The 26780-nt window shown below is 47.4% G+C and overlaps 1 protein-coding gene and 1 long non-coding RNA gene across 4 annotated transcripts in view; both read right to left on the minus strand.

The window, feature by feature from the left end:
- Positions 1–26780, minus strand: part of HTR4 (5-hydroxytryptamine receptor 4) — a 133645-nt gene that overhangs the window by 38255 nt on the left and 68610 nt on the right. For all 3 annotated transcript variants that reach the window (XR_005824316.1, XM_040573342.1, XM_040573343.1), the window contains exons 5-6: positions 19443–19596; positions 18189–18757 (exon numbers count right to left, since the gene is read on the minus strand). Coding sequence is in view for 2 of the 3 variants with exons in the window: in XM_040573342.1 (XP_040429276.1) it covers positions 18189–18757; positions 19443–19596 (723 nt within the window). In the remaining variant the exon portion in view is untranslated. The remainder of the gene's footprint in view (positions 1–18188; positions 18758–19442; positions 19597–26780) is intronic.
- LOC121077802 lies at positions 6963–7747 on the minus strand. The gene is made up of 2 exons (XR_005824318.1): positions 7296–7747; positions 6963–7187 (listed from the first exon to the last, which is right to left on the minus strand). It is a non-coding gene; the product is annotated as an uncharacterized LOC121077802 (long non-coding RNA).

Consider the following 26780-nt stretch of genomic DNA (forward strand, 5'->3'; position numbering starts at 1 on the left):
GGGAGGTACAAACCAGGGCAACAAATTACAGAAGTAAATCTCAGAGCAGAAAGAAAGCCTTAACAGGGATCCTGCCCCACCAGGGTAGAGCAATTGCCTTCATTACCCAAAACACAAGCCAGGCAATTAAAAATAGACAAAACTGAGTTGATATTTCAGTCGCTTCCAGGCTCAAGGTGCCCTTCAATGCCTCGGCTTCCCTATCAGAAACAAACGGATGCAGAACAGAACTTCTGATCTTGAGTCTTGTATTAGGCCAAATAACAAAACGGGTTTTATCGTAGCTCTGATCTCTTTTTTCCAATAGACAGACATATTAAAAGAGATTACCTTAGTAAAACTGAAGGAAAGCGTGGTACTTAAAAAACCTAATCCCATCTTTTGTCTGTAGGAAGTAAGATAAATATCTTGATTTCACTCAGTACAATTACAAGAAGCTTTTCTCTTATCAAAACTTCTCAGTTTCCTCTGGAGAGGTATTTTTTGAGCTGCGTACCGGACTTCAGCACAGTGCTTATGTACTTAAGGGCAAGACAAGCGTGTTTTGGGTGAAGGACAGTACCAGCCTCCTCCGACACAGGGCACCAGCTTATCCAAGGGCCAGCATCCCAGTAGGAGCTGCTTTATATTGGTACAGGTGGTGGGTTTCATGGGCTTGGCTGGCAGGGGCTGCTGTGCAGTAAGGGAGGCCCAGAGGCCCAGTGATGGGCTCGCACACTGCCCACAGAGGCCAACATGATGCTAGCAGCGCTTCATCGCCACGGGGAGCTGGTGAGCAGGGAGCCAAGGTCGCCCCACCTCTTCCCCTACCTTTTCATCCTTGTGCAGAAGAATTTTGAAGTGTCAAAAAGAAATATCTAAGAGCTGTTCTGCTTTTAAATTTAGCACAGATCCCTAGGAAAGAAAAAAGCAAGGAAGGGGTGGGAGGAAGAACCTTACCCCAGACTTCTAAGATGACAGCTGAGAGAGAAGAAATTAGTGTCTCGACATCCATCCTACCCTGAGGATAACCCAACCTCAATAAAAAGCCTATTACATTTACAAATAAAAAAAAAGGCTTTGGCAATAACAACTGTAGAAAACACCCACAATACCAAAGCACGTCCTCGCCCACGCAAGCTGGAGGCGTGCGGCATGCGGCGATGCTGGTGGCTGCCTGTCCTTGGTGATCGGCGACACGCTCCCCAAAACCCACGAGGGGCAAAGAAGGGACGCTGCCCCAGACACTGCACACTGCTGTTTCTGCCATAAGCTCCCCCGACCATGCATCTGCCTTTGGTTAGCGGTGCAAATCACACTCTTTTTTCCAAATTGAGCTGAAGCCCCCTTCCTCTCTCAGCTCTCGGCCTTTGTGCTTCTTCCCCTGATGTCTGGGTGCAAGGGATGCGGGAAGTGGACGGTGTGGGTGCTGCCGACCCCAGAAGGGCTGCTCAGTGGGAGCCCAAACAGCAATGCAGAGCCCAAAGCCTGCGGGATGTGTCTGGGAAGGGGCCCAAACCTCTGCTGGCACCAGCTCCCATTTACGTACAGCTGCAGGTGGGTGTGCGTTCTTCACCCTCTGAAGCAATCAGAGGGACGCAGCCTGGTCTGGGCTCTCCACCCTTTCTCCCCAGTTTTCCTGTTATCTCTCGCACTTCAGCAGCGAGAAGCGAGCTGCTGCGGGATTGCTCCCAAGTCCGAGTGGTCCTGGGCTTGGCGATGGGAGCACGGTGAGCAGGGAGCGCAGGTGATGGCCACAGGGAGCCTGGCGGATGGGAAGGGACTGGACCCTCGCTGCAGCTGCCTGCGAGCCCGGCCGTGGCTGCTGGATGCTTTGCTCTCTGCATGTCCCCCTGGCTGTTCTGGATGCACGTCCTGACCATTACAAACGCTTCTGCACAGGGTGGCCTCAGCCTTGGTGAGTGGCACATGGCTGCCTGGAAGTGCTCTGTGTGCGCCATCAGCCGCAGGACGCCCCGCGCACACATGGATTTGTGGCAGTCGGGAGAAAGAGAAATACATGTGGCTTACAGGAGGGATAGGGGAAAGGATGGAGAAGATGATGTCCCATCCTTGGCTCGTAGGTCCTTCGGTGCTGCACAGAGCTAAACACAGACAACCCCTTTGCCATGCGTGCAACTCTCTTATTTTTATGGTGAGAACTACTGCTGCTGAACAGGTAAATTCCCCAAATCCCCGGCCTCTCTGCCCTTGCATCCTGCATAATAGATTGCATAATCTCATCGTCTGTTTCCTTGTTCATCCCATATCTCCTGTCTGAGCTACCTTCTGATATTTATAGCTCGCCTTGCCCTGCTTGTGATCCTTCGCAACTACCAGTCACAGTATTTGTAGATGTTACACTACAAGTCTGTTACTGAAGAGAAGATTGATGCCAAGTTGTAAAATCATGCCAGGGAAGTTGGAACATAAGTTTGATTGCAAATATTGGCAAAGATTCACAAGAAATTACAAAAAAAAAAAAAAGCTCCTCCAAGAATCTACAGAACTTGTTTTTATCTGTTTTTCAGTCTAATGATCTCATATATTTTTATAGAATACCTTTTCAGAATTGCAGCTGATGAAATTTAAGTGAAAACCAAATTATCTCTTGACAAGGTTAACACTGTTAGCAAAAGGGAAGACCTAGTAAGTGCTATCTATGCTCTTAATTCCCCAGTCTGAGACTTCCCCCGTGCCAGACTGTCCCCACACACTGTCTTTAACTACTCTGTCCAGTCTAGGTTTAAATGGAAGAACGAGCTGAGATGTCTGTGTATGCTGTACATACCATCACACTCCCACTCTGAAGAATAAACTGGGAAATACTAGCAAAGGCTCAAAAGAAAGGTATTTGGGAGCCAGGGGGAGGTTGTTTTAAGATCACCAGGAATGAGTTTGCTGAACTGAATGCAAAACAGTGCCCATGTGCTCCCCCTGCTAACACTCCAGGGAGGGACGGGGATTCTGTTTTCTCCTTTTTTTCACTCATCACCCCTCATGGGGCTGCAATAAAATGCTCTGGCTCCTCACAAAGCCACACACTGCTAAGAGCAGATGGGTTTAGGCCCTGGCCCAACAGGCCAGCTTGCAGCGCCTGTGTGTCCCTCTGCGCCCCAGCGGCCACCACGTGTCCCTCACTTGTCCCAGGCTGTCAGGGCCGGGCTGCCTTCCTGCCCCAAGGCTGGCAGCACCCAGCTGAATGGGGAACTCGCTCCTGGACACCAGGTCACACAACCAGCAGAGCCCTTTGTGCTCGCTGTCTGTCTGGAGCAAGACCTGAACTCACTCCTGCTTTGTCTTTAGCACCTCTCCTTGAATTAGAGATGTTATTACAAAGAAAGCCAATCTTGAAACTTAAATTTATAGTGGTAGAGAACCATATGTATTCTAATCTGTTGTCATGGATCTCAATTTTCATTGTTAAAAGTGAATGCTGTGTTTCTAAAGCAAGTTTCTGTACATTGAACTTCCACATCTTATTCTTGCTACACCTTTTCGTGCCAGATTTCCCTGCCCCAAATAGACTCCGCTCTCTTTACCTTCTCTAGTACAAGACAACCAGTTAATGTGCCGGGAATATTTTTGTACAGCCCCTTCCCCAGACCTTTCACCACACTTGTTAGTCCTCCCTGTTTGTCCCAGCCTCCTCCCGGAGCAAGGTGCCCACTGCCAGCCCTACCTGGCTGGGTACACGGCAGCACCCATCCCGGCAGCCACCCAAACATCCACGGGGACCCTCGCCCTGCAGACACAGTGTCAGCTGGGAGCTGATGCTCAGCACCGAAGCCTATTTCACGTTGGCTCTTTATGAGATTAGGCTGCAGTCCGAGTTTGTGCTCAGTATGCCAAGATGCACAGCCATGCAGACCATGTTTCTGTAGCCCTACAGAAATGTTTTCCTTGTGCTCAGTTAACCAAGCAATTCAGAGGGCAGAGGAACCCCAAACTGCTCTTTCTCTTTATTGTTATTCCTCTAATCTTGTGGTATCTGCACATGTTATCAGCAATTATTTGTTTTTCTCCAGAGAGGAGATTAAAAGTAAATGCTTTATGGCCAAGAGCTGTTCCTTAAGAACCCTGACTAGAAAAACACCTGGTGGAAGATGCTAATTTTATTATGACTTGCAAACTGTGGGAGTGCTATGGTTAATAAATGCCATGCTGCTGTAGGTACCACGTCAAGTGTGTTACGCTTCTTGCAAATTGCAACCTCATAAAATAAAATTAGTTTGTAGAATTGAGCTCTGCTTTTCATACTTTCATAGTTGCTAGGTAGAGCCATTACCTTGTCTTCAAATTACCTTTTATATTAGATTCTGGATCAAATGGTTGGAACAGCAGCACTTGAGGACAAGCTCCTTTCTTCCCATTTATCTTTCGATGTGACCTCGTGCCAAACCCTGACACTGGGAATGAGCCGGAGGCAACCTCAGGATACTGGGCTGCTGACCTACGGAGTTACGGGCTTTGAAAGCCCATTGCCAGCCAGTGGGAAATATGCACTGCAGCTGCTTCCCAGAAGGGAAACTGTGGGGTAGGAAGCGCAGAAACCTGCTCTGTGAGGGCTTTGGGAAATGGGGACAATCTCTGTATGTGTGTTCCTTGATGGACACAAAATCATCAGGGTTGAAAATCAGCAAGCTCCATGTTATGAAGGCAGCATGGCCAGGTATCAACAAGAGGGTCAGCTCTGCTTCAGGCTTCCACAGCAGTCAGACTGAAGGGCAAAGTGGGGCTTTGTGGGGTCTTGAGGCTGTTTCCCCTGTCGCAGTCATATCATACAATGATATGACTTCTGTAAATTCACCATGCTCCAGCTTGGTAAGAATTAGACTTTTTCTCCATCTAGTCTCACTGAGCATTTGTTTCAAAACATCACTGCCATGATGGCCAGAAACTTTTGTCTAATTCTAGGCTTATTTTATGCTCCTGGCCACTTTTTCTTTCTCTCTCTCTCTCTCTTTTTTTTTTTTTTTTTTCCCTGCTGACGTGGGGAACTGACACTCGGACTGAAAGTACTGGATTGGAAACACATGTTGAGCAATCTTTGGTTGCATTGCCAGGAGGACTCAGGGGTTGTGTCAAATTGAAGGTACTATTTTTTGCCACCCCTGAAATTCCCAGTTAAAAATGTCTTGGTTGATGTAATATTTCATGCCCTGGGATGGCTCAGTACCAGGCACAAGAAGCAGCCCCAGTGTGACCCCAGGGCCACCCCATTGATACCCTTCCAGCAGTGCTCGTGCTTTATGGGACACACTTCTGGCCATGCCTGATGTTGTGCTCCAGACTTTTAATGGGAAAGCATATAGGACTGGTGAAAGGGCTGCCTGGCATCACCCATAGATGTCAGCATAGCTCATCCAGGCACCTGCAGCTGATGAAAAATGACACTACCGCAATTTAAAGTAAAGCCCACCAGTGGAATTCGGTCTACTGAATGAAAAAGTTCATTAGTTTCTCTTGTACCTCTTGCTGAGCACTGGAGGGGCCCTAAGGACAGAGCTCTCCCAGGCACAGAAGATGTTCCTTCGTGGTACCCCAGCCATACACAACAAGGTGATAACATGCCTGTGGTGTGCAGCCAGCTGAGGGTGGCTGCCCACAGGCCTGGTAATGAGAGTAATTGAATCACAGGAGCATGATTGTCTGAGTGCAAACATAATGTTTGCATCAACTTGCTAGGAGGAAGCAAAATAAATCCCTACCATCAAGAACAAAACTCAAAATCCCAGCCCAGACATCTGCAAAGATATTAGCTGCACCCATTCATGTCTTTCAATGGATTCATGGAGTCTCCTCTAAACTATCAAAAAGAGGAACTACATAAAAAGAACAAAATTGCAGGGGATGGAGATGGCAGGGGGATGTCTCAATCCTTTGCTCAGAAACTTCCCCAAAAGAACTTGGTGGGAATGTGCTTTATGTTTACTTTGCAAACATGAATTTCTTGCCTGCTGGATCCCAATAATTAATAAGTGACTGCTGGAGAAATTGCAGCACACTTCCTAAAGCCCCTTAGCCTGCAATTGCTCCAAGTCTCACTAGCACAGCAAAATGTATCTGCCTCCAAAATGACCTATGACAACCCAGGGAGGAACAGCAAGCATTGAGGCAATGAAGGAAACAGCAGCTGAAGTTCAAACAATCCATCTTGAGGCTAACGACCTTTTAGTGAAGAAGATGATGCAGTGTGTCAGAGCCCTGACCCCTGTTGCCGGATCTTTAAAATTGCCAGGCAGTTACTGCCAGTCAGAAATTGTGGTCTCAACGGCCTGATTTTGCTGTAAATAACGGCATAGCTTTGGGCAATAACAGTCTGCCACCAAAATTCTTTTCCAAGTGATCCTTGAGTGATAAGAAAAAATCGCAGAAAAATCTGTTCAACTTGTGTAAAGGGGAAAAAACATTTAGAAGGGTATTCATGTTGTAGTTCATGCTAAAATAAAAAAATCAATTTTAAACCAAAGCCCTGCATTCTTCATGTTTAAAAGCTGAGTCAAAGAAGATTCACTCCCACTACACACTGAAATTTGGTCAAGACAAGCTAAGATGGCATGTTTGTATTTAATGGTTTTTCATCCAAATGCTTTTTTCCAGGATTTTGTTCGCTTGCTGCATCTGTTTGTGAGCTTCCTGCACCCAGGTGCCTACCTGATGCTTGCCTATTCCTCCTTAAGAGCAAAAGCAAGAAAACAAACAAACAAAAAGTAAGTTTCAGAAACCCTGGAAGAACCAACAAATAGTGCTTTTTGCCCATTCACCCAGTTTGGTGGAGCCTGCAGGCAGCTTAGCTAAACAGTGCCCTGCAAATGCAAACAGTTGGCTATAAAGTCGAGGGTACGCACTATTAGCCATGAGACCCCGAGTTTCAGTCCAACCCTGAACCTTTCATCTCCGTGTCAGCCTTTTGAGAGTTTGTCCAAGCAAAGTTGTGCATGTACTGAAATATCCCATTTTCTTTTTTCTTTCTTCTTTTCTTTTAAAGCAGATGCAAGGCCCTTCCTTGCCCTGGCCGGCTGCTGCAGCCAGATGAATTCCAGGTCCTCCCGCAGCCTCCGCACAGCCTCCGATTGCCAGCACCACAACAGAGCAGGGACCCGACACCTCCCCGAAAACACAGCCTGTGAGCATCTCTTTCTCCTCTCCAGAAATAGCTTCCTGTTGCTTTACGCAATGAGTTGTTTCCAGGAATGTGTGAACATCTGAGGGAGAAAGAGAGCAAGCCAGTATTTAGGGTAAGGTACCAACAGCTGACCTGCACCTTGATTCCCGCTGTGGTTTCTGGGGTCTTCAGCAGGTTGGGCAGAGACCTCATCTTGGCTGTGCACCGTGTTGTCGTCACCATCCCTCTTCCTCCAGACACCTCTGCTGCTGCCAGCGGCCACCACTGTCCCGTGGAGAAATGCGATAGTGAAGGCGCGCGTCCCCCTGGCTGAGGCTAAATGCATGTTTGCCGACGAAGCGCCCGCGCTGGGAGAGCCGCCAACTTGTGGGACGTCAAGTGATGGCTCTGAGCATGGAAAGGTGGAGAAGAGGCGGGAGAGCAGCGAGGAGAGGGCTGCGTTTGCCAGGCCATCGTCTGGAGGCCCGCTGCTCACAGCAGCTCGCTGCTTCGGCCGCACAGGAGCAGCCGCAGCTGCCAGGGCTGGCCCAGCCCGCACAGTGATTGCTTTGCTCTGCCTCAGGAAGCTCTGCGGTCTCTGCAGCTGTCTCAATGCCTGAGAAAGGATAAGAGACAAGAGGAACAGGAGGAGACAGGACAGCAGGCTTTTACTTGTAAACCCAGATCCTTGAGCGAGACTTGCTAGTGTTATTAGGAAGCATCTCTGAGCATCTCTGAGCAAGCATTCTATGTTTTCTGAGTCAAGCTGCAGCTGCAACCCACAAAATGCCACCCTGGCAGGAGGAAGGGAACAACTGCTCTATCCATGCCCTGCGGGTAGAAATGCTGTGATCCTGCCGGACACCAAGCCTGCTGCGTGACTCAGCCCAGACCTGGCTGCACGGGGAAACAGGAGTGCTTTTAAACCCATTAACCCGCCAGAGGTAATGACTTTGTGGAATTAAAGCTGCCGAAAAGGCACAGCAGTGGGTGTCCAGATGTGCATTGCAGCAGGTGGCACGCAGGCAGGGCTGTCCCCATGTTGGGGGGTCCGGGGCCCCAGCGGCACTGACTGCGCTGACTGCCTGGTGGGCAGGGGGGCTTCAGGGGGGCTGCCCCTCCTAAATGCAACCTTGTAAATGGGGCTGGGAAAGCCTCACCCCTGGGGGTGAAAATGAGGCATAGGTACTCAGTAAGGTTTTATGATTATTCAGGGCAGCCTCTTTAATTTATTCACTCATAGAATCATAGAATCATAGAATCATAGAATATCCCGAGTTGGAAGGGACCCATAAGGATCATCGAGTCCAACTCCTGGCACTGCACAGGTCTGCCCAAAAGTTTAGACCATGTGACTAAGTGCACAGTCCAATCTCTTCTTAAATTCAGACAGGCTTGGTGCAGTGACTACTTCACTGGGGAGCCTGTTCCAGTGGGCGACCACCCTCTCGGTGAAGAACCTCTTCCTGATGTGCAGCCTAAACTTCCACTGCCTCAGCTTCACACCGTTCCCACGGGTCCTGTCACTGGTGATAACAGAGAATAGGTCATCTGCCTCTCTACTCCCTCTCACGAGGAAGTTGTAGACTGCAATGAAGTCCCCCCTCAGCCTCCTTTTCTCCAGGCTGAACAGGCCAAGTGACCTCAGCCACTCCTCATACGTCTTCCCCTCTAGGCCCTTCACCATCTTCGTCGCCCTCCTCTGGACACTCTCCAACAGTTTAATGTCCTTTTTGCACTGTGGTGCCCAGAACTGCACACAGTACTCGAGGTAAGGCCGCACCAGCGCAGAGTAGAGCGGGACAATCACTTCCCTCGACCGACTAGCAATGCCGTGCTTGATGCACCCCAGGATACGGTTGGTCCTCCTGGCTGCCAGGGCACACTGCTGGCTCATATTCAACTTGCTGTCAACCACAACCCCCAGATCCCTCTCTGCGGGGCTGCTCTCCAGCGTCTCATTGCCCAGTCTGTATGTATAGCCAGGGTTGCCCCGTCCCAGGTGCAGGACCCGGCACTTGCCTTTGTTAAACTTCATGTGGTTGGTGATCGCCCAGCTCTCCAATCTGTCCAGATCTCTCTGCACGGCCTTTCCACCCTCATCCGAGTCCACAACTCCTCCAAGTTTGGTGTCGTCGGCAAATTTGCTCAGAACACCTTCTAGTCCTACATCCAAATAATTTATAAAAACATTGAAGAGAACTGGCCTTAAAATGGAGCCTTGAGGGACCCTACTAGTGACCATCCGCCAGCCAGATGTGACCCCAATTACCTCAACCCTTTGAGCCCTGCCCGTCAGCCAATTGCTCACCCATCGTATGATGTTTTTGTTTAGCTGTATGCTGGACATTTTGTCCAGTAGGATCCTATGGGAAACCGTGTCAAAAGCTTTGCTGAAGTCCAAAAAGATCACATCAGCTGGTTTCCCTTGATCGACTAGATGGGTGATCTTATCATAAAAGGAAATCAAATTTGTTAGGCAGCACCTACCCCTCATGAACCCATGTTGGCTGGGACCAATGACTGCATTGTCCCCCAGGTGCGCTTCAACAACTTCAAGGATCATCCTCTCCATAATTTTACCAGGCACTGACGTGAGACTGACAGGCCTGTAATTGCTAGGGTCTTCTTTCTTACCCTTCTTGAAAATTGGCACAACAATTGCCAGCTTCCAGTCCAATGGGACCTCACCAGATTCCCAAGATAGTTGAAAAACAATTGAGAGAGGTCCCGCGATGACGTCTGCCAGCTCTTTAAGCACCCTGGGTTGAATCCCATCCGGACCCATGGACTTGTATGGATCCAGGTGGAGCAGCAAATCCCGCACACGTTCAGGGTCGGTTGGGAGTTTGTCATTCCCACCGTCATGATCCTCCACCTCAGGGTACCCTGGGTCCCGAAGCCCATCATCAGCGTTGAAGACAGAGGCGAAGAAGGCATTAAACGTCTGTGCTTTGCCTGTGTCATTGTCTGTGAGGAGACCCTCCCCACCTAGTAGAGGACCTATATTTTCTTTGGTTCTCCTTTTTCTGTTCACATATCTAAAAAAACCTTTTTTATTGTCTCCCACAGACATGGCCAGCTTCAACTCTAGTTGGGCTTTGGCCACACGAATTTTCTCCCTACAAACACGAACAGCATCCCTATATTCCTTCATCGTCACCTGACGCTCCTTCCAGCAGCCATACACTTTCTTTTTTCGCCTTAGCTCCAGTAGAAGATCCCTGGTCAGCCAGGCCGGCCTTCTGCCCCGCTTGCCTGACTTCCAATATTTTGGAATCGCCTGATCTTGAGCTTTTAGGAGGCAGTGCTTAAAGATGGACCAGCACTGATGGACACCAATGCCTTCAAAAGCAGTTTCCCAGGGGACCTTGCTGACTAGTTCCCTGAGCAGCCTGAAGTCTGCTTTCCCCACATCCAGGGCTGAAGTTTTGGTGGCAGTTTTCCTTCTGTTACCATAAATTCTAAACTCAACCACTTCATGGTCACTATGACCGAGACGGCCGCCAATTGCCACGTGTCCCACAAGACCCTCTCTGTTCTCCAGCAACAGATCTAGGAGGGCGCCTTTCCTAGTTGACTCACTTAGCACCTGCACCAAGAAGTTACCATCTAGGTGCTTTATGAACCTCCTGGACTTGCTCGTGTCAGCCGTGTGGTGATCCCAGTTGACATCTGGCAAGTTAAAATCCCCCATTAGGACGAGGGGAGTCGATCTCAAGGCATCTCTTAGTTCTGCAAAGAATAATTCATCAGCGTTGTCGTCCTGGCCAGGTGGTCTGTAATAGGCTCCCACAACGACATCCCCTTTATTTGTTCGTCCCTTAATCCTTACCCAGAGGCTCTTAACTTTGCCATCGCCAACTTGAAGTTCCAAACAGTCCAGCTCATTCTTCACATGCATCGCCACCCCACCACCTTGCCTACCCTGCCTGTCCCTCCTGAAGAGCCTGTAACCATCTATTGCAACACACCAGCCACAGGACTCATCCTACCAGGTTTCGCTTATGCCGATGATGTCGTAGCTGTGGGACTGGGCCAAGACTTCCAGCTCATCCATTTTATTCCTCATACTGCGTGCGTTTGTGTAGAAGCACTTCAAATGCGCCTCCCTACATGCAGCACCTTGTGTATCCGACCGAAGGGCCTCACTAGTACACAGTCCCTCTGATTCTAGCACACCATCCCTTAGCTCGTCACTGGTGTGCCTGGTTCTATCCCCTTCCCCCTTCGACTCTAGTTTAAAGCCCTATCTATCAGCCTAGCCAACTCCTGAGCAAAAATCCTCACCCCTCTCTGAGAGAGGCACATCCCATCTGGTGCCAGCAGGCCCGGGGTCGCGTAGACCTTCCCGTGATTGAAAAACCCAAAATTCTGCTGGTTGCACCAGTCCCGAAGCCACGTGTTAATGTGACGAGTCTGCTTGTCAGCTTCGATCCCTCCTATTGGAAGGACAGAGGCAAACACAACCTGTGCCCCTGATCCTTTAAGTAGTCGCCCCAAAGCCCTAAAGTCCCTTTTGATCGCTCTCGGACTTCTCGTTGCTACCTCATCATTATCAGCCTGAAAGACCAGTAGCGGGTAGTAGTCGGTGGGCCATACCAGATGCTTGACTTTCCTAGCGAAGTCTCTCACCCGAGCCCCAGGGAGGCAACAGAATTCCCTGTGGGTAGGGTCCGGTCAGCATATTGGGCCCTCTGTCCCTTTCAAAAGGGAGTCCCCCATGACAATAACCCTTCTTTCTATTTTGAGAGCTGATGTAGCAATGTGGGGGGTAGGTTGCCTTGCCTTAGGCATCCTCACCAACTGGGACGGGCTTTCGCCTGCTTCGTTGTTCTGGTTGTCATGTTCTAGAGCTTCGTACCTGTTATATAAGGGTAGATGGGAAGGTGAGGTGGGCAGGGACAGGGCTCGCCTACCCCCCCGAACAGGAACCTGCCTCCATTCCCCCCCTTGGCTTAGGTCCCCTCCTGCTGCCTGGCAGGATGAAGGAACTTTTGTCTTCTGCGTAGCAGGAGATGTTTGTGCTATGGCAGGCTCGTGAGTCTGTCTCAGAGAGGGCAGAGTACACCTCCACCAGTCAATTTCCCTCTCTGACTCCCTGATGCTTCTGAGCCTGCTCACCTCCTCCCGAAGCTCCGCTACCTGGCTGAGCAGCTCTTCAACCTGGGCACATCTCCCACAGGCATACCCCTCGCCGCTGCTGTCGGATACTGACAGAAGACTCGGGCACACCCTGCAGCCCAAGACCTGGATGGCTGTGTGTTTCCCTGAGCCCTCCGTCTGTTTCTCCGCCCCCACTCTTTTTCAATAGTTCTTGAAGTAACGCAAAGCAATCAGCCCATCCGTCCCACCTGAACATAGTGGTTTCTCCCAAAATCTCCTTTGCTCCTGGCCAGAAGGATCAAAGAAAGGAGAAGCTTCTACCGTCCCCTTACAGACTGGAAGTGGCAGCACACCACTAATCCCTGCTCGCACCCAGACCCTCCTGCCAACACCTGTCAAACACCACCAGGCCAGTGGGGCAGGAGCAGCGTGAGCACAACACTGCTTGCCTGCCTCCATGGCACCTCTGACCTTCCCTTCCCTGCAGCCAGGGAGGATTTATTTTTATTCCGACAGAACTGTAAGCTGCCGAGTTGCTAAACTTCTGCAAGCTGAAGAGCCAAGCTGCCGTGCTGCCTGTTGAAGCAGCAGCAAGGACGCTCTGGTGCTTGCTGCCAACCAGATTTATTGGCACCATCACTCACGGCCCCCGCAGGGCCCACTAAGGCTCCACAGCCACGCTCCGGTGTTGAGCACTGGCTACATGCGGCAATTTGCTGCGTGCTTCTCCCACCTTCAGAGTGCTGACACCAGTGTGGGCTGATCGGGTTATTTATTTAATTCTGTATTTGTGAAGACAATGAACTTCCAGCCCCCCAAGCTGCATGATGCTTTTTTGTTTTCCCCCTTTGTTTCTCTTGGCTCTTCCAAAAGGAAAATAAAGATGTGTTTTACTTTGGAGAAATAAAATCGGCATCAGCCCTGTTTGAGAAAGCCTCTCTGTGATAGAAAAGGAGCAAATAAACCACTCACTACAGCTTTCCCAGAAGAGACTAACACACTGTACTGTGCTGAACAGTGCACTTCTGGGAGGAAATGGGGAATGCACCAAAGTGACCTCCTTGACCCAAACGTTCCAGAATTTGTCTGCTCTGATCATTGCTCAACCATATTTTACACAAAGCCATCTTCTCCACTGTGGCAAAATTTCAGAACTTGTCTTATCCAAAAATTCAAGCAGTGCTGTGCTGGATTCCAATCCTCTTGTGCAGTATGAGTTGAATGATTCACAAAGGCATGAGTTCACTGCTTTGTTCTAACTAAATGTCTGTGCATAACAAAAGATATGCAAGCAATATGTTTAAAGGGGGAGGCAGCATTTTTCAGATGACTATGGCATTTTACTTTCACTCTTGTGGTGTACAGGACTGTGCGCCGAACACATGCTACAGTTGTCCAGAAACCCATATCTACTGCAGTGAATTATTGTACTAATTTTTGCCATATGTTAGTTGAGAGTGCATTGTAAATTCTCCTATCCACTTGTAATTCAGAATGATTCCCAAGTCCTTTAAATGTGTGATATTCTAAACCATAAGTTATTAGAACTATGAATTGCAAATATTTATAATGAATTACACATTTTGTGTTGCAAACAGACAAGCAAACATTTTTATATGACACATGAGTTGCAATCTTAGCCATCAAAAATGAATAGGGCATGAATTTCTGATTGTAGCCACACCTGCAGATTTCAATTCACCCTTTCCATGTGCCCTACTTGAATTTTGCAGTTAATGGTACACATCAGAAGTGAGATAGGTTGATGTCCAGGTGCCAAAAAAAAAAAAGCATTCTGTCAATTCCCATGCTTGTAGAAATCAAACTCAGAAAACAGGCAGGTCAAAATCCTCTTTCACAGCTGAATGAATATTTAATTCTACTCTTGCCCACTGTACAGACAGATCCATCTCTAACTAAATCTTGTCTCCTGGCTGTTCATGACATCTCCAAATCATGTTGCACCATGTCTTACCCTGCCCAAGGAACAGGTGTCTTTCACACCAGCTGATGGAGAGTTCAAGAACAAAATGGGTGGTGTGAAATCCTTTCCCCATCTTCTGGTTCATGATTTAGGGAGAAAGCAGGATGATTGCTGGGGGGTTCAGACAGCTGTGGTCTCCCTCCTGTCATGGTCAAGCAGCCAAGCCACTGCAGTCTGCTCCCTCACCCCATCACCACCGTGCTTGCATCTGGCCCCAGGTGTGCTGTACAAAGTCTCTCCCTGCCTGGGTCCTCCAGAGCACCGCAGTCTTCACAGATCAATTGAAAAATAAATTAAAGAAAGAATGAGAACTGTGTCCCAACCGGTCTGTCAGTGTGTGTGCGCTGAGGGAGTCTGCCTCGTCTCACTGCCATGTTTTATCGTACTCTGTTCCTCCTTCTTTTTTTCCCATTCCTAATATAAATGTGAAAAATCCCCAAATGGGAATGTCAGAACATTTTAACACTGAAGTTTTCAGAAGAAAAAAAGAAGAAATGAGTTCGTCCCTGGAAGGCACTCTCACAGGTCAGACATTTCCAAGAACAAGAGCCTGAATTTTATCTTTAGCATTGACAAGCATACTCTTTGCACTTGCAAAAGCAGCAGTGAGTTGATTGCAAGCGAAGAAAGAACAGTTTGGACAGTTAAAGCTGAAGGAAAGTTCATATCTTGTGAAGACTGAAAATGAAGAGGAGTTAGAAATTCAAGTTCTACTGCCCACCACTCCTGACTCCCTTTGCGGCTGAACGAGTCACGTCAGTTTAATACAGAATTGCACATCTCTGTGGTTTTGGGGGAGGAAGCCTGCCCTGGATTCAGAACAGGGTCTGTCCTTCTCTTCACTGCTATCCCTGTTGGGGTACAAAACGCAGCTGTAACACCTCTCTTGCACAACTTCCCCATGTGCAGAAGCTCTTAGTCAGGAAGAAACAACTTTGAGGTTGGAAAAGATGCATGTGAACTGGGTCAAGCCCCTGAGCCGCTTCTCAGTTGGGCTGGTATGAAGCCAAGACATACAGGAAGGTTTCAGTATTTCAACTGCTGAAATACCTTATATTTCCAAGACAGCAAAGCAAATATGCTTTATACCTGGGAGAGAACCTGCCTCACTGAATCTCTCTTCTATGTGCCGAGTTCAAACTGTTCCGCGTTTAAGAGAAGCTCTGAAGAAATCAAAATTCCTCAAGTGAGGGTAACTATCCAGAGACTGTAATTAGTTGGTTTTCCTTTAATCCCCACAACTCCAGCACCATCAGTTCATAACCCACACCAAGGGAAGAAGTCACACTTTTCTCATTTGTTTCAAAGCCGAGAAAAACAGAAAATAATTGCTCTCTGAAGTGCTGACGTGCAGAGCCTCGCTCCTCAGCAGCTCCCAAGCGCCTTCCGCTGTGCAAGCTGGAGCAACATGGAAAGGCAGGAGATACGTGGCTTGTGGTGGCAGGACTCTGAAGAGAGTTCATCCACTCTTAAGTACCCATAGGAGCCAGAAATGAACAAGATGCCCTGTACAGAGTTAGGTCTTTCAGAGCCTTTTGTAATGTTTATGACATTGAGACTGACAGGATTACAGCAAGGCATGCGAGCTGGTCAGGCAGTCCCCAGACTTGTTACCTATCTCCCTGGAGGACTTGTAGGTGGAAGCTGCATGGTACGAGTGGGAGGGATGAGGTGGAAATGAGAGAAGCCTGACCTCAGCTCCAGGGTGGCACCCACCACTTAGTGCAGCCCACCTCAGCTGGCTGGGGTGGCCAAGACTGTGCCCCCCCAGCTTTGGAGGGGAGGTGACTCTTCACATTTGCTTTGGCCTCAGGGACGTTCATATGGTTTAAAAGGGTTTCAAAATGAGGAGTCTGTCAGCACCAGGGGACACTCAGCAAGACTCAAGGAAAGCGCTCAGGAGTACATCTCCACTGCCCGGTGTCCCCAGGGCAGTGCTGGCCTGGGCCTGCCAGCCCCGCACAGCACAGGCAGGACAAGGAGCTCTCACAGTGAGACAGCAAACACAGTGAGACTGCTTTGAGACATGAGGAGGCACCGGCATTGCCATCTGTGACATTCGGAGGTCAAACGTGGGCCTGGGCTGAAGCAATTCACCTTTGGTGCTGATGTGCTCGCTGCCTGCTGCATCTCAAACCCACACCTGAGAGAGGCTCCCTGTCATTTCACTGCCTCATCTACTTCACAGGAAGTACCTTGTTTCAGCGCTTGCTAGCCCAAATAGATGTCATTCTCCCTTTCCTTGCCTTTAGGCCAGCAGGAGCCCCCCACCAGCCCTCCCTTCCCTCCTCCCCATGCACAGCCACATTTCCAGCGCTCACCCCTGCAGCTCCCCAGCACAGGCTGCTCTCCCCTGCCCCCTCCCGCAGATGAGGAGTGTTTGCCTCATCTCTGGGCACATGGCTCCGACACAGACATGCGCTCAGTGTGGCACGGTGCCATGCCCCCATCACAGACAGAGGGCTCTATATACGTTGTAATAGCCTTCATGACTTAAGAGGTGTGAGAGGCCTGTCCCAGGGCTGTGGGAAGCCTTGCCCTGTCACCCTTCCATTACACAGACCAAGACACCTTCCAAAACTTCAGAGGTCAATACAGAAGGGAGCTGGGGGCAAATGAGAAGATTAGACTTTGCTGGAAGTCTGAGCTTGTCTCCGGACTGGCTTATCTCTGAACACAAACACAGTTACCGACTCCTTATCTGCAAGTGAGGAGCCATGACTCCAACTACCAGAACAAATTCACTTCTAGGCAGTAGTGCAAAAACACCAGTGTTTTTTTTTTGTTTGTTTGGTTTTTTGTTTTGTTTTGTTTTTCAGATAATGTAGCTTGTTCTGATATTACTGGAGATAATTGTTCCTCTCTCCCTTCCTCCAGTGCTCTGCCCTCTAACTCCCTGCTTGGTGAGAAGGCAGCAGAGGATGTGTCCCACCACAGAGCCCTCCAAACCCCTCTGCACTCCCACCGTGTGGGGTCCACATGCCCTCCTCTCGCAATAAACAGTATGGTACAAAGCCAGGGATGGGTGTATGAGGTGGGGGCTCAAATTCCCTGGGCCCCCACAGTGCCAGCCAACTGGACTGTGTCTGGTAGCCCACGAGAGGTGCACACTGCAGATCCAGACACCACTGCCTTGCATGGGGGGAGGCACTGGGGGGCTCAGCCCTGGTGTGGAGCTGCCCCGTGTGGCACATGGCAGGAGCCTGGGGCTGCTGGCAGGCATGGGAGCCTCAGCCCAATTTTCCCCTGCACCAATCCCCATAAGCTCAGAAAGAAAATACCTGCCCTCCCCCATTTGCCACTCCTGCCGAGGGCCACAACGTGCTGCAAGGGCCAGTGTCTTGTTCCAGCAGGACGCTGACCTCCTGTCTGTGCTGGAGGCATCCTGAGAGCTCCCAGGCTTTGACTCAGTTACTGTAAAGGGCAGACACCCCGGCATTTTCTGAGCTGCTAAAGCAAAATGGCAAGTACCCTTCCTCCCAGAGAGCCACTGAAGTGCCCCAGCAGCATCAGGGCACTTGGGTAAGAAAGATCCTCCTTTGCCATTCATTACTTCAGGAGATGCAGCGCCAGCTGGTGGGGCTACAAAGGCAGAACCAGAGAAGTGCCATTGGGAGCATCTCAATCCCTTCGCTAGAGAAAAGGGAGTAGGCAACTTTCCCCAGGGTGCTCCTTGTGTGATCGAGTTCATCTCAGACAAAGCAACAACAGGATGCAGCAGCATGCATCCCAAATGCATCCACATCTTCTGCCTTCCCCCAACTATTTCCTGAACATGCCTCTGGAGAACCCGCACACGCCAACATCTATCAGGTATCTACAAACCCAGGTTGTATGAGCACCCTAAGGATTACCGTGCACTTCTCATCCCCCCTATCCCCCCTTTACTTTTTTAACAGTTAATCCATCAGATATTTCAAATGCAACACAAAATCAGTCCTTTAAGAAATCTCCTGAGAAGTACTCTTTCTAGTGACTCAAGGTATTTTGCAGCAGCTGAGAAACACTCACCTTAGCACGTGAGTCGATCCATTTATTGTGGTGGTGGAACAGGGGACTGTCTGCCCCAAGATAGAAGGCCTTCGGTATCGCTCATCACCACAGCACAGGATGATGAGGAAGGCACGTCTGAAAGACTTGTTCAGGAAGGCGTAGAGGAAGGGGTTCAACCCTGAATTGATGTAGCCCAGCCACAGAAAAGCTGTCCACAGCTTCCCCGGCACCGTGTAGTTTATGAAAGGGTCCACTATGTTTGTGACAAAGAAGGGGGCCCAGCACAGGCAGAAGCACCCCATGATGATGCACAGGGTCTTGGCAGCTTTGGTCTCAGTCTTCATGCGGTGTGTGCTGTGCTGGTCCGGGGGGTGCTGCCGGCCATCGGCGGGGGTCCCTGCGCGCTGCAGCACCCGGATCTGGCGGGCGTGCTCCCTGGCGGTGACGTAGATGCGGTAGTAGGCCAGCACCATCAGGAGGAAGGGAATGTAGAAGGCCACCACGGAGCAGGTAATGGCGTATGGCTTGTTGACCATGAATATGCAGTAGGTGGAGTTGGAAGCCTTGTTGAACTGCCTTTGCTGGATCTGGGGCAGGGGGAGAAAGGACAAGGACAAAGAACAGAAGAGATTCAGCCCTGCTCCTCTGATATCAGCAGTCTGTTTGTCAGGATGCTCTACCACCACTTTCCTATTCTCTCTCCTCCCTTCCCTCTCCCATTTGCAGTACCTGCCTTACCACTGCTGCCTCTTCCCCCTATGCTTACACGACGGGCTCTGACGGTCCTGAGGTTTGTGGAACCAGCCCATGTGCAGCTCCAGCATCCTAGAGCATGCCTCAACCTGGCTGCTGAAAATCAGCCTAGTAGCCTAGTAGCCTAGTAGCCTAGTTCATACTCTGTGAAGGGGAATAACTTCACTTTGTGCTGTGCTTTTTTGCAGTGTTCACTGCTGTGTCCATCAGGACATGCTTTTACACCAAGGATGCACATTTCATCTGGCCAAGTGGCACGGGCCAGGTGGGTGGGGATGGGGCTAGGCTAATGCAAACTTAGCAGACAGGGGCTGTTCTAGGCATGGGGCAGTGGGCAGCAGCCTTGCAAATCCCCGTGAAGGCAAATAGCAGAAATTCAGCAAGCCCTCTGCTTCAATAACAAGGAGCTTCTCCTTTAGCCTCTATTGCCGTCTTTTCTTTGCATATTCCTTTTTAAAGAAGCATATACAGCAGGGAATATATTTGGTACCAGGTCAGTGTATCTCCTAAGTTACTCACCAGATCAATGATGCCAATGCTATTCCAGCCTTGCATGATTGGGAGGAAAGAAATAAATGTTGGGATTACCCAGCAGCCTCCAAGCATTACAGCGATGCGCAATGGAGTCATCTTGTTCCTGTAAACCAGTGGCTGGCAGCAAATAGCATAGTACCTGCAAGGAGGAAGCAAGAGAACCACCATCACTGAAGGAGACTTTCAGGTCTTCTAAAAATAAAACTGCAAAGCCTTTTCTCCATCTTGTTTCTCCTGCCTTTCAAAACAGAGGGGGGAAAAAAAAGATTCTATAGTCTATTTCTATCGACTGCCTCTTACACAAGGAGCTCAGGGTATTTTCGCAGCGTGAGTAAATAAGGTTTCATAGTCCCTTGCAGGGAAAAGCCAATATTTTCTATTTTCCAGCTAGGGAAAATGAGGCATAGATTAATGCTGTGGTTTGTCTAAAGTCATGGAGCAAGGGAGTGACCTCCCATTCAGCCCTCCTCTCCTCCTGCACTTAGTCACAAAGCTGTCTGCACCCTCCTTACCACAATGAATGAGTTCACCTTCCTTCTATTTAGCCATAACTGAATAAATGTTGGGGTTTTCCTAACTGTAATGGACATCTATTTTGACAAGACTGCAAAGGCTGTTGTTGCAAATTAACAAAGTGTTTCAAAGCTGTGAAAATGTCCGTAAAATTGTGTTTTTCCATAAACAAATCCCTTTTCTACCTCCCTGTAAACACCTCTTGCCTGGCTGTGCTTTAACATTCTGCCACAAGGACAGCACAAACGTCTGCCCTGGGCTTCCAGTCTTTTCCCCATCGAGGGGAATTGCCCTGTTCTCTCTTTCTTCTCCCAGTCCATCCAATATATTCACAGTAAAATAGACTCCTGCTCTTAATATAACCAGCTTTGAACTGGAAATGTCTTCTCCAAGAGACAAAAAAATAAGTAGACAAAAATAAGAGACAAAAAAAAAAATGCCCATAAGCATAGCAGGTCAGTAAGCATAACATTCTATTGCAGATTCCTGGTGGCCCTGACCTGACAGTCTGTCTCAGGTTCTGAATGAAATATTTTCAAACTGCAGAGGATTTCAGCATAGTTTGCAGAGGAATGCCAGTACTGATGTCCCCACTGCTCAGACAGGGTGCTGGGGTCCAGAGGCTTCCAGAATAGAGCCACAAAATGCCCTTGACTTTCAATTCCCTGTTCCAACCTATCTCCTTGCTGTAGCAGTCCTGTAGTCTCTTTGATTTGAACTTGACAGAGTGGGAAAGACCAGGGCTGTGTGTAAAACAGTGGTGTCAGGACAGAAACCTAATACGACGGATTGGGAAGATGGCCATTCTGCAAAGGCACTATACCCCAGTTACAAGTTTAGGTACATCCCTGAACTACCTCTTGCTCCAGATAATTGATAGAAAGTAACGTAAACACTCAATTACAGAACTTCAAGCATTTTTTTCGTGACCATACCAAGTAATATATAACAAGGATATTTATGAAAGAGCCTTTTATGCAAAATGTTTAATAATTCAGCCCATAAAGCAGCATTAAAATCTCTTAACAACCAGCGCAGGTCTCACTCTAATTGTGCAACTGAGAACATTTTCAACATCCTTTTAAAAGTCTCCAGGGATCCTGCAGTTCAGATCTGAGAAGATGCCTCTATAGCTGGTTGGAAACTACTGCTTTGACTCCACAGAACAGCTGATCTGCTGCAGAAAATAGAAACTGTTAAGAGGGACGAGAGCAGTGGTCAGCCCAGTCCCGCTCTGCCAACACCAGTACCAGCAGAAATGCCTCTCAGGTTATCCTACAGATGTCCCTCGCTAGGTTTCTGGGCATTTTCACCTGGCACACCTGGTACATCAGAGATACCAAAAGTGCCCATGAATTCTCAGCTCTTCTAAATAACTAAATATATAATTCAGCTATGTGCCTGAAGGGTGTATTTTCTTAGTGAATTAATAATGGTTGTTTGGTAGATGTAGTTTCCCGATTTGGTAAGCACAGACAATCTGCAATGTGGTGCCCATCTGTGTACCTGTAGGACATAAGCACTGCATTGAAGTAGTGGCCATTGTTTCAACAGCTATTTATAAAGGGAATGAATGATCTCTGTCAGAGATTTTTAAAGTCAATCTTCACAAGAAGACATAATGTGTCTGTAAAGAGAGCCTATACGTCTGTAACAGTCTATTTTATAAGGTCAGCAAAATCATAAATTAGAGACATTAAATTAGCAAACACACACTGAAGTTCGACCACTGACCTGAAGTGGAGCCTGCAAGAACTTCTAAGTGCGAGCAACACGTTAAAATAAGAGATATGCAAATGAACAAATATACATGGTTTATGTGTATGTATAAAAGAGATGTCCTTGAGGTGCACAATTTATTTCATGAAGAGTTGAGTGGGAAGAGAAAAGTTTGTGCTAAACAGGCAGAAAAAAACCTAAAAATTTCCAAATTTTCTTAAGAAATTTTTAAAAAGTCATGTGGAGTCAACTAAATTGCTTTATTTTGATAAAATGAGATGATATATTCCACACAAAGGGTTGAAATAAAATCAAAGTGTCAAAAGAAAACATTTTTTTAAAAATCTCTTTGAAACAAGATTCAAAATGTCACGGGGGAAAAATGTTGAAGCAAGCATTCAACTCCTTCAATTTGATCATTTATATATTCTCTTCTGGTTTCCTGTGTGCATGAAAATCAGCCTGTTCCTCTGAAAGGTTTCACTTTCAAAGGAACAGTATATTTGACAGTAACTGTTCTTTCAGGACACTGTCTGAAATGTTGCTCTGATGGAGCAATGCTGATTCCCATGGCAGTCAGTGGATCCAATTCCTGTGCTCACTGACATGATCCTAACATGTTCCCAACATCTCTCTGGCAGCACAAGGAAGAAGAAGCTGAATAATTTACAGGAACAGGATTTGCTTAGTTTTGGAGCTTGCCTTCAGTGGGTCAAGATTTGAACAAGCGAGGTTGTCCCGCCTTGAAGGTATGCAAAACTGAACTGAATAGGAGCCTGAGTAACCCGATTAAAATTAAAGTAGATTTAGGTTTGAGTTTGGCCCTGTTTTGAGAGGGGGGATGGATCTGAGACCCCTACAGCTCCTTTTTCTGAGTCTATCAGCATGGTCAAATTTTAACAACTAAATGATTTCAGAGAATAGAATAAATATGTCTTTGTTCCTAGGATAATTACCCTCCTCATGACAGCCACAATGTGCTTGCGTAACCTTGTCTTATATTAGCAGAGATTATTGAGTTTGGATTTCCCGGTGTTCTCCAGATTTCCTTCCCCAAGAAAACAAACTGACCTTTGAATTCAAACAGGTATTTTCAGTAATGCATTTGACTGCTTATTCAGACAGATGGTGCTTCTCTTGGCATTATGTGCAACTGCACTTCTGGCTCTAGACACAAGGGAATTATACCTGACATATTTATTTGTTTACTATCTGAGAGACACCCACTGCAAAGTACTACCCAGTGCTGGACATCAAAGGATTCCTGTGACATTTCGGAGAGCAAGTTGCTGCAAGTCTCAAGAGACTACACTTATTTGCAGAAAGGGCAAAAGGAGAAATTCACCAAATAAATGGGAGAGAATGGCCAAGACACCAGCTACCATTTCAGAAGTTGAATCAGCAAACAAAAAAGCAACAACATGACACATTACTAATTAACTACGGCAGGAAAACAATTCTTTGAAGCAGTTCAAGTTATTTCATTTCTGTACTTCTATCTCTGATGCAGCTGACAGCATTACACTGACTTGTACATGCTATTAAAGGTCATTAGAGTAAAAATTATGCCTGTAAAAATGACATCTTAAGCTCTCATATTTCTTCCCTCCCAGTGATTCAGCAGCAATTTTCTTCCACTTACATGTCAAAAGATTATATGTATATATATATTTTTTTTGCTAACTGCTGCTACTGTGACTCCCCTCGTATTCAGAAAGGCGAGCTGGGTTCCTCCTGTCCCCACGCTGCTATCAGCAATAAGGTCCTGCAATCAGGACATGGGTGACAATTTTGCTGATGGTGAGGCAGAGAAGCACACAGCTGGCCACCCGTAGCTTAGTGGGACTTCTGCTCAATGGTTCAAAGTCAGATAATAGAAATCCATGCATATTAACAAAGTCACTCAAGTCACACAATTTTTGCAGTAGCCAATGATTTGATGTATGCAATGGTTCGGGCATTTAAGCAGCTAATTATTCACTGAGAGAAAAGTAATTACATCTCTAAGGTTATCAATAGTTTTAGTCAAAAGTTGAAATAAAGACATTTTCTTATTCTACATTTCTGCTTCCTTTCAAGCTAGAGCTGTTTTCCTGTGCTCATAAAGAATATCTATTACGTACTGCTTATGACAATGTGATGGATGAATATAAAATGCAATACATATACACGATTAATACAATGTCCAAGTTTAGTTAAATATTAATTCTTACTATTATCAGCCAAGGCCCATGTTTCTGCAGTTCCTTGGAAATGTTAACTTCCCTGTTACCTACAGCAGAGTAGATGCAGAACATCCTCTCTTCTGCCTCTAGTTTGACATTCTCAGCTGAAGGGGAAATGCAAGGATCCCTTCCTGAAATTGTAGATCTTCCAAGAAGCCCCACAAAGCAAAGGTTATTATAATACTTTTCCTTTCCCATACCAGACATTTACCATATGTGAATGAATCATGAGCTAACATTTTACAGATGGCTCAAGCAGAACAAAGTAGCTCTGCGGCCTTACTTACAGCCCTGATAGCCATTGCAGATACGTTTGGCTACCAAGGATTTGTGACCTGCCCGTGGTCCTTCAGTGGCTCTGAGGAACAGTACAGTGGCCAAACTCTGTCTCGAGGAGCATGTATGTGATTGTCCCTGGTCTTCCAGGGAAATGAATTTGGGAGGGACTGATTAGTGCCAAGTAGATCGATTCCCAAAAGTGAACCTCATCTGCTACAAACTGCCTCATTAACTCAGAGAGGATGCAAGTGCACCTCCATTGTGTGCATAAAAGCTATAAAAAACTCTCAGTGTTCAGTGCCCCATAGGGGAGCCACATATACACAATTTCCAACTGCTGTAAGAGCAGAATATTTTTTCCTTTTCCCAACAGGACTTGCGTTTTGCCTGCTGGTGAGCTCCTATTTTTGATCAGTGCTCCCAAAAATCATTTATAAATGCACGATGAAGTGTACACCAGCAACAGATTTGTACCTAACAACCTTCAACGCATTGTGCAGAGAAGGCATAATATCACATTCCTCAGCAGCAGGATCATGGACAGCTTCTCTAATGTTAAATCTGTGTATATGTGAAGACAGGATATGGTGTACAGGAGGGAAACTGTGAAGCCAAAGAGAAAATAGACTGAAAATGAACCTCAGTTATATTCTTGCCTTGTATGACTGAATTCTGAATCTGTTGTGTAGGTCAAATGCTTTCATGGAAATGTAAGTGCTGTAAATCATGGGTGTTTGTTGTACCTTTGCCTGTATGGAAGATCCTGTGTATACACACACAAACATATGCACGCTCTTTGTATCACACCCTGCCTGTCCTCCAGGAAAAAAAAATAGAGAAAAAAAAAAAGAGATTTTTGAAAATCACATGAACTTTCAAGTGATGACACGTGTTTATCACAAGTTTATAGTCCCCATGTTGTTGGAGACAAGAAAGGCAAGCAGAAGGACTGAGAAACAGCATGGCATCTCACCACATTCCTGACCTAGAGCTGACAGCAGCACAATGTCGCTGTGATCTACAGCAGGGGCAGCTATTTGTGGCAGTGACTACCTGCATACTCATCAAGCACCAGCACGATGAGACTCCAGTTGTGTCCAGGATCCGTGGTCAAGACTGAAATCAAAGGTCCAAGGATCTCCATAACCAGCTGGGCCAGTAACATTATAAACCCCAGTTTCTGTGCTTAAAGAGAAGCGCTGCCCCCCATCAGCCTGGATGTCCGAGCTCCTCCTCAGACCCATGGCAGTGTGCGAGCTGTCCTGGGCACATCTCCAGAGAGCACTCCTGGAGTCCTCACTCTTCAAGATAAGCGATGCTCTAACCACTGCTACTCTCTCCTCACCTTCTGGGCACTACAGAAACCTAATTACTGCATTAGACTATTCCTTCCCTTGGAAAAAAAAAATTAAAGTACCTGCTTGGTTTGCAATACAATTCAGTCTGAGCTATGGGTATGTAGACACTACCCTGAAAGAAGCTCCTTAGATATTCCAGACAGACAAATACACACCCACCTTTACCAAACAGCCTGGGCCATGTGGGTGGTCCACATATAAATCCATGTGGTGTCACACACATGTATTAAGTGATATACATGCCATATGTTTTAGCAGCACTGAGGCCAAAATGAGCTGAGGAAAATTTACTGAATTCTCTCACTGATTACTTCTTTAAACCTTTTAAAGAATCTATCAGAAAGCAAAGAGGGTAGCCTGCAGCCAGCTCAGATACTGAAGATGCTGAACTGAGTGGGTGGCAAACTCTCGCAGGTGGCAGGGATGTGCATTTTAGAACAGAGGAGTTTCTTCTCTTCGTTGGACACAGGTTGTATGATGATGAGGCTAGTTGGGAAAGCCCTCTTTGTCTTTTTGAAGTTCTACTCTGGCGTGAGCCACAAAAGCAAATCCAAGCAGGGTTTGCACATTCCTCCTCTCCCCCAGTCAACCAAGAGTGGGCCAAAGTCTTTAGCTGAACCCCAACAAAATTAGGAAGTCTAGAGAGCTAGAATTTCATTTTTTTTTGTGCCTGTGTGAAATTAAAACAGTGCTACTGGAGAGTGACTCTGCTCAATCAGATGATAACAGGACAAGGGGGAATGGTTTCAAACTAAAAGAGGAGAGATTTAGATTAGAGGTTAGGAGAAAATTCCTCACTCAGAGGGCAATGGAAGAGGTTGCCCAGAGAGGTTGTGGATGCCCTGGGGTGGATACACTGGGGGTGTTCAGGACCAGGTTGGATGAGGCCCTGGGCAACTTGATCTAGTGGGTGGCATCCCTGTCCATGGCAGGGGGGTTGGAACTGGGTGATGTTTGAGGTCCCTTCCAACCTGAGCCATTCTGTGATTCTGTGATACTGGCTTTGCTGTTATTTTCATGAAACCAGATTCTGGCCTCCACATAACTAGATTTTTACTTTATTTGTGGAGAGAGCAGCTCTTTCTCTTTTCCTTTTTCCCACTGAGCAAATAAGCCATGGTGTCTGACTATGCCAAATAAAACAAAGTTATACATTGCTGGTCCAGAAGAAAAATGTCCTAAAATGATTATATCTAACAAAATTAAATTCTTATTAGAAAAACTACTGC

The sequence above is a fragment of the Cygnus olor genome, chromosome 14 (genome assembly GCF_009769625.2).
Source record: "Cygnus olor isolate bCygOlo1 chromosome 14, bCygOlo1.pri.v2, whole genome shotgun sequence".
Lineage (NCBI taxonomy): Eukaryota > Metazoa > Chordata > Aves > Anseriformes > Anatidae > Cygnus > Cygnus olor.